Raw genomic sequence first — 12,464 nt, 5'->3', positions numbered from 1 at the left:
CGTGCTCTACTCCGGCCTCTGCTCGGGGCTCACTCTCACCACCCTGAGATCATGACCTGAGCCGAAGTCAGGAGTCGGAGGCTTAACCAGCTGAGCCGCCCAGGTGCCCTGCTAGTCTCCTTTCTTTTTCCTCCTGTTTTGTCTTCCCACCAGGAAGCATAAAGACTCACAGAAGAACAAACCCAGCCCCCAGATACATGGAGAGTCACAGCGGGGCTGAGGAGTGGGCTGTGACCAGATCACGCCCCTGGGGTCTTAGCCACAAGCAGTTTCCTCCTAATAGATGGATTTGCATAAGGAAAGAGAAAGGTGGGAATTTAGGCCCTGCTGCCAATCCCGAATAAAGAGGTGATTTCCCTCTCTACCTGCGGCCCCTTGTCTACTTAGGAGCTTTTAGGAAACATCCAGGGCCTCAGAATTCACTCTTCTCCCAGCCATGCAGACTCTACATCATGCTCACTAGTACCAGGAAGGCACCCCTGGACTCAGGCACTTCCCAGACTCCCACTCCATGGTCAAGACCCTGGTCCCAGATGTCACAGCCTCAGCAGTCAGCAATCCCCTGGGCATCCTCATTAGCTGAACTGCTTTCCCCCGGTTCCACAGGCAGGTACTGGGTCCCCTGAATGAGGACGCGCTCATCTAGCCTTTCTGAGCACACAGCCCGTCACTCTCTCGGGGCTGGGTCTCAGGAGGGGGATGCTGGGAGGGCGTTTAGGAGGGTAGAAGCTGCTGTCTAAAGAGCCACCACGTTCTGTCGGGCATGTGGGTCGATGGGGTAGCCCTGGCTCTTGGGAAGCACAGATCCTCCTTCGAAGTCTAGAAAAGCTCTTGACATTGAATGGCACAGTAGAGCGTTTAAAGACCTCAGGCCCTGAAGCCAGACGGGGCTCAGGCTCCAGGCCGGCTGCTTGCTAGCAATGTGACATGGGGCACTTGAACCTGAGCCTCTGGGAGCTACCCTTCACATGTCAGTGATACCAGGATACAGATGAAATGGGCTAACACATGTGAAATACTCACAGTGCCTGGCAATGGAAAGTGTTTTGTGCAGATCAGCAGCAATCAAGACCATCAGGGATATTTGTCCTAAGCAAGTCAGTATTGGAAGAGCTGCTATAGTAACTCAGCGCCCAAACATACTACATATAAAATATTTTATTATAAAAAGCTCACTTGCACGGCATTTTAGAAGGAATAAAATATCTCATATAGCTCTCCTATTTCGCCCCTGAAGCAGGTGGTTCTCGGAGGGCCCGAGGCCTGGTAATGTCTAAGATCAGAGTCTATGCTTCAGGGGTTCTGAACAGCGTCAGGGGGCCTCACCCCCACACCATCGATCAGCCCCTTGTTTTGCTTCATTCATGGGACAGCCCCGCGTCCTTTCTAGAAAGCTGAGTCACATCTCCTGCCCACAGCTCAGGCAGGACTCCGGTGAAGAAAGCGAAGGCCTATCTTGTTTTCTTTTTGAAACAAAACAGTCCTAGTGGAAGCAAAACAAAATCACAACCTACACCAGCTGCTGGCATCCTTTCCGGATTGGAAAGAGAGGTATTGTCGCCAACAACTCAGAGTTGGGGAGAAACAACAGGGAAGGTGCGTACCCCTTGCCCCCGACCGGGTCCACATCCCAGATCCGAGGCAGAAGCTCCTCCCAGTGCACCTGCCACGTGAGGTCCCACGGACGTCGGTCAGTCCCTAGTGACCGGATCCCCCCGCCCCTCCCCTTACCCCCTACCCCCATCCACATCAGTCTGTGTATGTTTGGCCCCTCCGCTTCTCCACTGCTGCTGAAGTGGCTTCACTGGGGGTCCGTGGTGTGGAGGGTGAGTGACCGGAGGGACACAAATGAACGGCGCCGTCAGTCGGGTGGCCTGGCATCAGAAGCCTTCTCCTGGACTTCGTCGTACTGTGGTGGCGGAGTCAGAGGCTCGATGGAGGGAGGAGGGACGTTCTTGTCCGGCAGGTTGATCCTGAAGTCTTTAAGGTGAAGCTTTTCGGATTTAATCCTCCGAACTTTCAGTGGCTTTAGGCGTTTGGCCAACTTGGAGTTCTGCCTGTCGGGCGGATGCCCCGGGCTGGCCTCCGCGTTGGCCCTGGCAGCTGTGGGGCTCGTCTCATCAGGCCCAGTTAAGGACTCATAGGAGGGGAGAGAGATGCTCATCCTGGGGTTCTGGTCCAGTTCCCTCGCTTCTGAGTAGTTGGTGTTCATCACTTCCTCGTAACTGGGGACGTAGTACCTGGAGGAGGCCTCCTCCTCTTCCTCCTCCTCCTGGCTGCAAGGTAACAAGCACCAACAGAGTGTTAGCAGGAGCTCCGCGATATCTGAAATCACGAGGGGATGAACTCTGGATCCTGTGTCAGCCCTGGGTCCTCATATACCAGACTTGGAAAACAACCAGTGGGTTCCAGAAGTAACCAAAGCTAACACTTCAACTGTGTGCAAGGAGTTGGGTACTCTGCTAAGTACTCTGACACGGATCAACCAGTCTCATCTTCCTAATAACACAATGAGTTAGGTACTATTTTTATACCCATTTTATGGATGGGGAAACGGGTAAGTCAAGGTTATGTGACTTGGTCATATACTTGGGAAGTGGGACATCAGGAACGAAACACCACCCTCAGTCTGGAAGGACTGGAAGGTTTCACACAAGGAAGTGTGAAACCCCTTTGCTTTTAAGCCTCACCCTTAACCACGTGCCGGATGGGCTGCTCTGGTGCCAAGCTGGGTCCTTTGGCCAAAGGCCACATAAATACACATGAACCAGCTGCCAGCCTGAAGCAAAGTGGTTGTTCCCAGGGAGAGAAGGAATTTCTGCTATAAAATGTGTAAGTATTTCAAGTTATTCTGTAATTTTGTCTCCAAATTCACTGTAAAGCTCGAAGGTCTTATCCTCAGGCGTAGTCTCCTTTGACTGCTGAAAGAGAAAACCAGTAAGTCAGGGTGATTTTTTGGTTTTGTTTTTACACATGTGCAGGGAATAGTGCCATTAGCCATAGTCCAGGACTCTGCACTTGAACCTGTAGGGTGATAATGGCCAACATCAGCCCCTCCCTGTCTGTCCCCGCCTTCCTGTCACTTCAATTGGGCATATGTGTGCTCATGGCTAGGGTGGGTGATCAGGGATGACTGATTTTCCTTCTTTGTTCGTTTCTGTATTTCTTAAGTCTTCTAGAATATGCACGCGTGATCTTTTATTATCAGAAAATGGGTTTCGTTTTTCCAAACTAAAAACTACTCCCTCCCTGCTAGAAAGATGACAGAGTTGCAGAAAATCTAAACAATGCCGAAAAAACCTCAGGCAGAAAAGCACACCATCCCTTCTCCTTCCACCTGGAGACAGGCACTGTTAACACGCTGTTGTACATCTTTCCAGACTCCTCTCTAATCCCACAGCTACAACATTTGAGGTGATTAGGACCTTCCCAAAGACGCTGTACTGCTACCTCCATTTCCCACCGTGGAGCATATGGTCCCACGATAGCAAATATAGGTCAGCTATGGCTGTGCAGAGTGCCACCAAGGGGGCGTGCCATAATTTAGCCCGAATGATGGATATTTAGGTCGCTTGCTCAGTTTTTGCTGTCCTAAGCAATGTTCTGATAAACCTAAGGGCACAGACTCCTTTGTACTTGCGTGATTTTTCCTCCGAAGGGTAAACTCTTAGGAACGGAACGGAGAGGGACACACATCTTCAATACCTCCTCTCACTGCCTCTTCAGAAAGGCTGTGCCAGTCACTGCCCCCATCAGTGACCCATTTCCCTACAGCTCTCCAACACCAGGGGCAGCCTGTCCTGGCCACGAAGACAGGCAAACTATGACACCTTTCCTCGTTTGCATTTCGTGACTAATGAGGTGGAACATCTACTGTCTGAACATTCTATGAGATGCTTCCTTGTATCCTTTATCCGTTTTCCTACTGGTGTGCTCATCTGTCACATTCCTTTGCAAGGGCTTCTTCTAGTAGGGATGTCAACCTTCATCATGTATGTGTTCCCTGATGTACCGCTTATCTCTTAAACACGCTTGTGGCATTTTTGTTCAAATAGAACACTGCTTCCCAACCTTTTCAATACAAAGCATGCACACACAGCCCATCTGGAGACTCTGGCTGTCCTGGGCCCCGTGCAGCTTCCTGGTCGGTGTCAGAACCTCGATACACTTGTCGTCCATTCATACCACATTACTGGGGCAACTATAGAACTATAAAGTTACTTGGAAAATGATAAACTGCTTTTCAGAGCCCCAGTGGGGGAAAGTGGGAAGGCAGAGTGTCCTAGACTAAAATAATCTCATCAGCGACCCCTAGGAGTGTGTGTGTGTTCACGAGCATGTATCCATCCCCCGGTCTGAAGGCGGTCGGCCCGTTCTCACCTGTCTTCCTCCGGGGCGTGTGGCTCGACCCCCGGCTGGTGCTGGATGTGGACCATCTCCTCGCCTTGCCGCTGCTTCCTCTTGTCCCGGATGCTCAGGCAGATGGAGAGTAGCAAAAGCATCACCCCAGCCCCGACCAGCACATAGGCCACGGAGAAGGTCTTGCTCTTGAGAATGCCGCTGCCTATCTCCGTCTTGTTGTTCCCCTGAGCGGTCGGCTTTTCGTGGGCGCTGAACCCGGGCACCAGGTTCCACATGGCCATGATGACCCCGAGAACCAGCATCCCCAGGCCGATGGCGGTCAGTGCATAGTGGGAGCCGTTGGCCTTAGACTGGGCCATCATGCCAGTGGGAGTGGGGCGAGGCCCGGTGTAGAGAAAGAAAATAAATAAATGGGAGCAGCAACAGCAGCAGCAGCAGCAACAAAAACCCGTTCGACGCACGGAACGAAATCCCTAGTGCCGCCCTAAGGAAACAGCGGCTGACCTCCCGAGGGACGGTTTCCAGCAAATTTGAAGCATCCTGTGTGGACAGCTGCGGCCGAGAGGTCTGGAAGGAAAGCAGAGAGAGAGAGAGAGAGGAGGATCAGTTCGGATTCCGGACGCTTTTGTGAACCCAGCGCCTGTCCTCCTGAAGGAGTTACGGAGCAGGACTGAGCTGCGGGCTCCGGCCGGGCCGCTGATGCATTCCAGATGTCTTACGTGCCGCGCTCGGCTCCTTCTGCGAGCCTGCAGAAGGAGGGCTGATCCGCCCACCCCACCCGAAAAGGAAAAGCCAGACCTCTCCATGCAGGAGACCAGAGAGGTCAGGGCTCGGGGTCCTGAAAACATTTTGTGGAATTTAAGGAAGCGCAGGGCAGTCTCAGCGGGCACGAGGTCCAGCGAGGCACGCCAACGACGGCGTGCACGAGCCGTGGTCAGTAGCCCAGATGGCCTGGGCGACGGGCATCGGTCGGGGATACATCCCGGTGCACACAGCCCTAGGGGCTGGTCCCCACCCGCCATGGCTCCCCATCTCCTGCAGTAGAAAATCTGGGCTCCTGGAGTCATGCGTGTGACTCTTGCCTCTTGCCTTCATCTCTCACCTCGCCCTTCACTGCACAGCCCCCTCCAGCATTTCTGCAGTTCTGTGCGCCCTCCCCCCAGCTTCCCCTTTTGTGGGCTGCCACAGGCCACCAGTGGCTACCGTGGCCAGTGTCTCTCTTCCCATGACACATCTCTGTGCCTGGAACAAAGCAGGGCTCCAGTATGTCCGCTGAAACATCACTGAATGAAATGAACAGAGGCCACCTGACGCCACCTGGGAGACTAGTCTCCCTTCAGCCACATGGAGTTTTGCTTTTCTTAAAGGGGCAGAAGCCTCCTTATTTCCCATCTTAGCTGTGGCCCCTAGCTGGGCGAGAAACCCTCTTCCCATAAAGCAGCTCAGAGACCTTGTGCTCAAGGGAGCAGCCCACCATCTGGGGATTCTACAACCATGTGTGGGCTGGGAGAATGAGCCAGATAAACAAGTCACCTGAAGGTTTAGCTCAGAATGCTTCCAGGGGCCAGGAGGACCAGCGACCAGGGCCCTTCCGGGCGAACTGTCCTCAATACATTATTCCCAGGACAGTGACCTTTGCAGAACAGCAAAGCCTGGCGGATGTTTGGATGGGCAAGGTCCTATTTTCAATGCTGCATTCCTTCCGATCTTTCCAGAGGGACGGCTAACCAGGCCACTTGAAATCCAATGCTTCAGAGATATTTTCTCATCAAACAACGGGCTCAATCTGAAAGTGCCCACTTTGTTAAAAAATACTCTAAATATATTTGGGATAATATCCTTTGTCAGCTTGAGGTCTGTTCTTTCTTTTTTCTCCATGCCACAGATATTTCTTGCGCATCTGCTAAGCAGCATTAGGCACTGGAGGGACACCAGTGAGCAAGCGAAGGGCTAGTGGAGCTTCCTGGCCAGCAGGAAAAGGTCTACAAGGAATAACGACCAAGTGGGAAGAGAGTCTAGAAACTGTGGCACTTGGTAGGTGGGTGTCCTCACTCGGGCTGGAGGAGCTGTGGAAAGTCTCTGTGAGAAAGAGAAGCCCCACTTCACATAATAGGGTCTGCACCCGGATTGTGCTATGCTATGTGTAGACGTGCACCCCCACTATACATATACTCATGTGTGAACATGTATGTGTAGGCATGTAGGGCACTGAACAAGGATCCCACCCCACTGCAGACAGTTGCTGGGGGTCAGCTGAAAAGCCTACAAAACCCAATGAGGGTATCTGTTTCCCAAATACCACTCGCAGCCAGTGCAGGAAAGGATGAGTGGTTTAGCAGTTCTGCGGAATGGAGCGAAGACCAGGCCAGAGGAGGAAGATGGCCTGGGGGTGTGGAGGGGCAGCCTGAGGCTGGGGAGAGAAGCAGGAGATGAAAAAGCCCATGCCTGAGCCCCTACTGGGGGCCCAACAGGGAGGACTTGTCCCTGGGAGGCTGACAGTGTGTTCTCTTAACTGGCGACTGGGGCCACTGGAACCTTCTACCCTTCCTGCTCTCTCCACTCAAGCTTTGCCTTACCTGTCATGTGAGTAAAACAGGCCCAAGAGGAGAGTCACTGACAGAGATGAAAATGTCAGGATTCATACATTTGGGCCTGTTACATGGTCAGTGATGGCAAACAGGCAATGATATCCGGCGTGGGCAGTGGCGCCGGGATAAGCGATCTCATACAATTTGTCCGGATGGGAAGTGCTGCCACTGATGGATCAGAAGTTTCAAAAATCCTTAAACCCTTTGGCTTTGTAATTCCAACTTCTAAGAATTAGGTACACACCAAGGATATTCATCATAGCTTTGTAGCAGTGAGAAAATAGAAATTCTTTAAAAAGCCCATAATCTGAATCTGGTGAAATGAAATACAGTACACGTACTTGTTCAACTATGGTTTCAAGCGGGCTTAGGATACATTTTAAAGTCAAACAAACAAACAAAAAAACCAAAAACCAGTACGTTCAGTGTGATTCTAATTTTTTAAAAATTCTATATACAGATCTGTACACACGAATACATAGGAAGGAAGACCAGATAATCCTCCTTATGTTAAAATAAATAAGAGACGAAAGATTTTCATATGTACAAACACGCATGTAAAAATCTCGGACAAAGGACACATTCCAAATTTAGCCATGATTGCTTCAGAGAAGAGAGAGGGCTTGGGGAGTGTACCTGTTACTCTGTTTCTGTATTTTGGACTTGTTACAATCAGAAGGTATCGCAAGGTACCGTAACTTGGTGGTTCAACGTGAACTTCAGAACCAGGCTGCCTGGCTCACATCCTCACTCTGAACTTTCCCAGCTGTGTGCCTTTAGGCAAGTTACTCAACCTCTCTGTGCCTCAGCTTCCACAACTACAAAAATGGAGACAAAAGCCTTCTGGTATTCACTCATAGGGGAGTTATGATAAGTGAACAAGAAAACGTACATTAAATACTTAGAATTATATGTGACCAGCACATAGTAAGTTCTTCTAGAAAGGTTTGCTCTTTAGTATTATTTAAAGCTTGCATTCCGGGGCACCTGGGTGGTTCAGTGGGTTAAAGCCTCTGCCTTGAGCTCAGGTCATGATCCCAGGGATCGAGCCCCACACATCGGGCTCTCTGCTTGGCGGGGAGCCTGCCTCCCTCTCTCTCTGCCTGCCTCTCTGCCTACTTGTGATCTCGGTCTGTCAAATAAATAAATAAAATATTTAAAAAAAAAAAAAAACCTTGCATTCCTAATGCGGTGAGACCACCCATGGGGTAGGGGCAAAAATTCATTCTTGGGGATGGTGTAAAAATAGTCTTACGCATTACAATGGTTTGTGGCCCTCCACAATACATTAACAGACACACAGGATACCTGCACTTTTAAAATTTCACCGGGGCAGGGGTGAAGTAGGCAGATTACAAAAATGATGTCTAAAAAGACTCTTTAGGGGACAATACTGGGAGGGGGAAGGCTGAGAAACACTAGTTAATGTTTCATATTAAATTTCAAAACACTCAGATTATGCATTCCATGGTCGTCTTAGTTGTTTTCTGTGCGCCGGGATTACAGTGATTTTTATTTTCTTTTTCTTACTGGGAGAGTAAGAACTGGAAACACAGAAACGTGTATGTGTTGCTTTTAGAATCAAAAAAATGAAATGAAGGTTTTGGTGTTTTGGGGCTCGTGGCAGGGTCATGTGCCCAGGGGTCACTTAAACTTGTCCATCAATCCCATCGATTCGGCCCTCTCCCTCTGGCGTCCGGGACCCCGGTGGGCTCCCCAGGGTGTGGGACCCAGCCCCGAGCTGCAGCTGCTGGCTGTTTATCTCATTTTTGGCTTGTTGACCCATGTTATATTTAGTAAGGTGTTCTTTCCCTTTCAAAAATATGGAAAGAAGCTAATTTTGTGCTAGAGGATTTGGACCACATAGTTTCCAACACATCCCTAAAACAGAGGAGCCTTGGCGGGCAGACCGGGGTCCCTGCTCTGCTAGACCCACCTCTGGCTGGACGCATCAACAGCTCAGGTTTGGGGCGGCCCTAAGGGATAAGTGAGTGATCCTATACCTGGATATTCAAGGACAGTGGTTAACTAGTTAACTAGTTAACTAGCCTTAACTAGTTAAGAGAGGTTCCCTAGTTAAGAGAGGTAACTGTTGTTACCTGGCTTGGAAACAACTCTTCATGCTAAACTCTTGAGTTAAGGACCCACCTGTAAAAAACCAGAAACACAGCTTTCTAAGTAAGCTGTGAGCATTTCAACGTGAGGGGCTCATGGGGGGAGGAGTGTGTTTTCTTTTGGGCAGGGGTTGGGGGGGCATAGGTTGGGCTGTGTGGTTGGGACATATAGTGAGAAAAGTTGTATCAGAAGAAACCAGGATTCTGTACCAAAAAGTGGGGCCACAGAAGGATGACAGTCCGGTAGCTGTGTTTACCAGACCTTTCTGTGGTTTCATCCATCTTCCATAGGTGCCCCTGAGGCTTAAAAGAAGAGGAAACATTCCCCCAAGTCATTTGATGAGGAGTGTATCATCTTGATACCAAACCAAACAAGGACAAGGCAAGAAAGGAAAATGACTGGCCAATCTGATCTGTCTGCACACAGACAGAAATCCTAAACAAAAGGCCAGCAAATAGAATCCCACAACGTAAGAAAGGAATGCACCCACGTCCTATTGGAGAACATAGGCGGCAACCTCTATGACCTCGGCAGCAAGCAACTTCTTGCTAGACACGTTGCCAAAGGCAAGGGAAACAGAAGCAAAAATGAACTATTGGGACAAGATAAAAAGCTTTGCACAACAAAGGAAACAATCAGCAAAACCAAAAGACAGCCTATGGAATGGGAGAAGATATTTGCAGAGGCGTTATCAGATAAAGGGCTGGTATCCAAAATCTATAAAGTACTTATCAAACTCAACATCCAAAGAACAAATAATCCAGTCCAGAAATGGGCAGAAGACATGAGCAGACATTTCTTGAAGGACATTCCAAATGGCCAACAGACACATGAAAAAAATGCTCCACATCACTTGGCATTAGGGAAATACAAATCAAAACCACAATGAGATACCACCTCACACCCAGTCAGAATGGCCAAAAAGGAACACGTCAGGAAAGGACAGATGCTGGTGAGGATGCGGAGAAAGGGGAACCCTCCTACACTGTTGGTGGGAATGCAAGCTGGTGCAGCCACTCTGGAAAACAGCACGGAGCTTCCTCGCAAAGTTAAAAATAGAGCTACCCTCCGACCCAGCAATCGCACTCCTGGGTATTTACCCTAAAGATAAAAATGCAGTGATCCGAAGGGGCATGTGCACCCGAATGTTCATAGCAGCAAGGTCCACAATAGTCAAACTATGGAAAGAGCCCAGATGTCCACTGATGGACGAAAGGATAAGGAAGATGCGGTATATATAATATAATGGAATACGACTCAGCCATCACAAAAATGAAATTTTGCCATTTGCAATGATATGGATGGAACTAGAAGGTATTATGCTGAGCGAAATAAGTCAATCCGAGAAAGACCAGTATCGTATGACCTCATCCATAGGTCGAATTTAAGAAACAAAATAGAGGAGCATAGGGAAAGGGAGGGGAAAATAAAACAAGACAAAAATCAGAGAGGGAGACACACCGTAAGATACTCTCAACCCTACGAAACAAACTGAGGGTTGCTGGAAGGGAGAGGGGTGGGGGATGGGGTAACTGGGTGACCGGCATTAAAGAGAGCACATGATGGAATGAGCACTGGGTGTTACATGTAACTGATGAATCTACCTCTGGGACGAATACTATACTATATATACTATTAGTAGATTATGTATAGTATATAATAAATACTATATAGCATATGATAATATATGTTATGTATATGTTAATTGAATTTAAATAAATTAATTAATTTTTAAAAAGAGAAGTACATAATACACCACAATCAAGTTGGGTTTATCCCAAGAATGTAGACTTGGTTCAACATTAGAAAATCAAATAAGGCCATGCACCCGGAAAGGATAAGCCATGACAGCTTTCTCCTGTGGATTAGCACACAGCCGAGAATATGAGTCACCTATCGCCATGGGCACCAATGTGGCCCATTCTGACAAACGTGACATCGAACAGAAAAGCAAATGCAGCACGTTTCCATTTATGAGAAGTTCCAAACCAGGTAAAACCAAACAATATATGGGTGTTTATTTATTACTTTATTCCTTACACTGCACAGGTGCCTTATAGAGAGCCTTGTCACTGGCCAAATTACTTTGTAATAGGAATTTCTGACACCTACCAACACCTTTCCACCACTCTTAGCATAAATTCCAAACTCCTTTGCTGTGGCCTCCAGCCCCACCAGACTGGACTGGCTCCTGCCTTTCTCCTATCTTCTTTCTTGGCTCACCAACCCTCCATGGCTTCTGTACTGTTTTTCACCCACACCAAGCACATTCTGCCACAGGGCCTTTGTACTTGCTGTTTTCCATGCCTGAAACACTCTTCCTTCCGTCTCTTTGGTACGGCTACTTCTTTACTCAAATGCCATCTCCTCAGTGAGGATTTCCTTAACTAATCTATATAAAATGTCCCAGCTAGTCTTAAGCCCCATGCTTGGTTCCTTGAGGACATTTCTTCCCACGGATGGATGACATTACCTCACAATCTCTAATAGTATTGTTTTGCTTTCTTGTTGGCTCCGTCTCCCCCAGTGGAGTATAAACTCCCTGAACCAAAGTTCTTGTTAGGGAACTGAACAGGTGCTTAATAACTATTGGCAGAATGACTTTCTGGCAAGTTAAAAAGTTGGACTAATGTTCTGTATCAATTTGGGGAAATTCCTAGTCCACAGTTGGCGCCAAGGGGGAGAGGATGAGTTTGAGGAACTTTCTGGAGGATCCGTACGCACATGACTTGCCAGCACCATGGAGAGGGGACCAGGCTAAATGTGACCTCCATTCTGACCTGAGAAGGTGACTCGATCAACATTTCCTGGGGCACTCGGGTGGCTCAGTGGGTTAAAGCCTCTGCCTTTGGCTCAGGTCATGATCCCAGGGACCTGGGATCGAGCCCCGCATCAGGAATCTCTGCTCAGCAGGGAGCCTGCTTCTTCCTCTCTCTCTGCCTGCCTCTCTGCCTACTTGTGATCTCTGTCTGTCAAATAAATAAATAAATCTTGAAAAAAAAAATTTCCTGATGGAGTCTGAGGTTTCAGCATTCCCTGGTGTTCCCAGGCAGAAGTCGGCAGGGCTGAGAGCCCCGAGCCTCGCTCCTTCTGGGCAGCTGCTGTCTTCTCTCCCACCAGCACCCAGGGTTGACCAAAGACAGCAGGGATTTCCGAGGCAGGGGTGGACCGTCACAGCTCTGGACATTTGAGCACCCCGCCTGGCTGAGACCCGGACTGGAGTCTCTGTGAACCTAATGTGAAGACAATGCTTTGAATAACAATGAACAAAAGAAAGAAAGAAAGAAAAAATGGTGCTGTCCTAGCTGAGGCAGAGGAAAGGGTTCCAAGTGATCGTCAAGCCTTCCCTTGACCTGTTCCAGCTGAATCCCAGAAATTCTATAGGGATCATCGTCTACG

General features: G+C 49.0%; 1 protein-coding gene across 2 annotated transcripts in view; it reads right to left on the bottom strand.

Annotated features, from left to right (window-relative positions):
- Positions 1 to 1,143: 1,143 nt before the first annotated feature.
- Positions 1,144 to 12,464, bottom strand: part of TMEM51 (transmembrane protein 51) — a 55,227-nt gene continuing 43,906 nt past the window's right edge. For both annotated transcript variants that reach the window (XM_082685488.1, XM_082685487.1), the window contains 2 exons: positions 4,381 to 4,929; positions 1,144 to 2,276 (listed from right to left, as the gene is read on the bottom strand). In XM_082685488.1, coding sequence (XP_082541614.1) covers positions 1,862 to 2,276; positions 4,381 to 4,724 — 759 coding nt within the window. In that variant the 5' untranslated portion in view covers positions 4,725 to 4,929 and the 3' untranslated portion in view covers positions 1,144 to 1,861. The remainder of the gene's footprint in view (positions 2,277 to 4,380; positions 4,930 to 12,464) is intronic.

This window comes from Mustela nivalis, assembly GCF_964662115.1.
Source record: "Mustela nivalis genome assembly, chromosome: 10".
Classification (NCBI taxonomy): Eukaryota; Metazoa; Chordata; class Mammalia; order Carnivora; family Mustelidae; genus Mustela; species Mustela nivalis.
The sequence above is the reverse complement of the archived record's forward strand: the minus strand, read 5'-3'. Positions and strand labels throughout refer to the sequence as shown.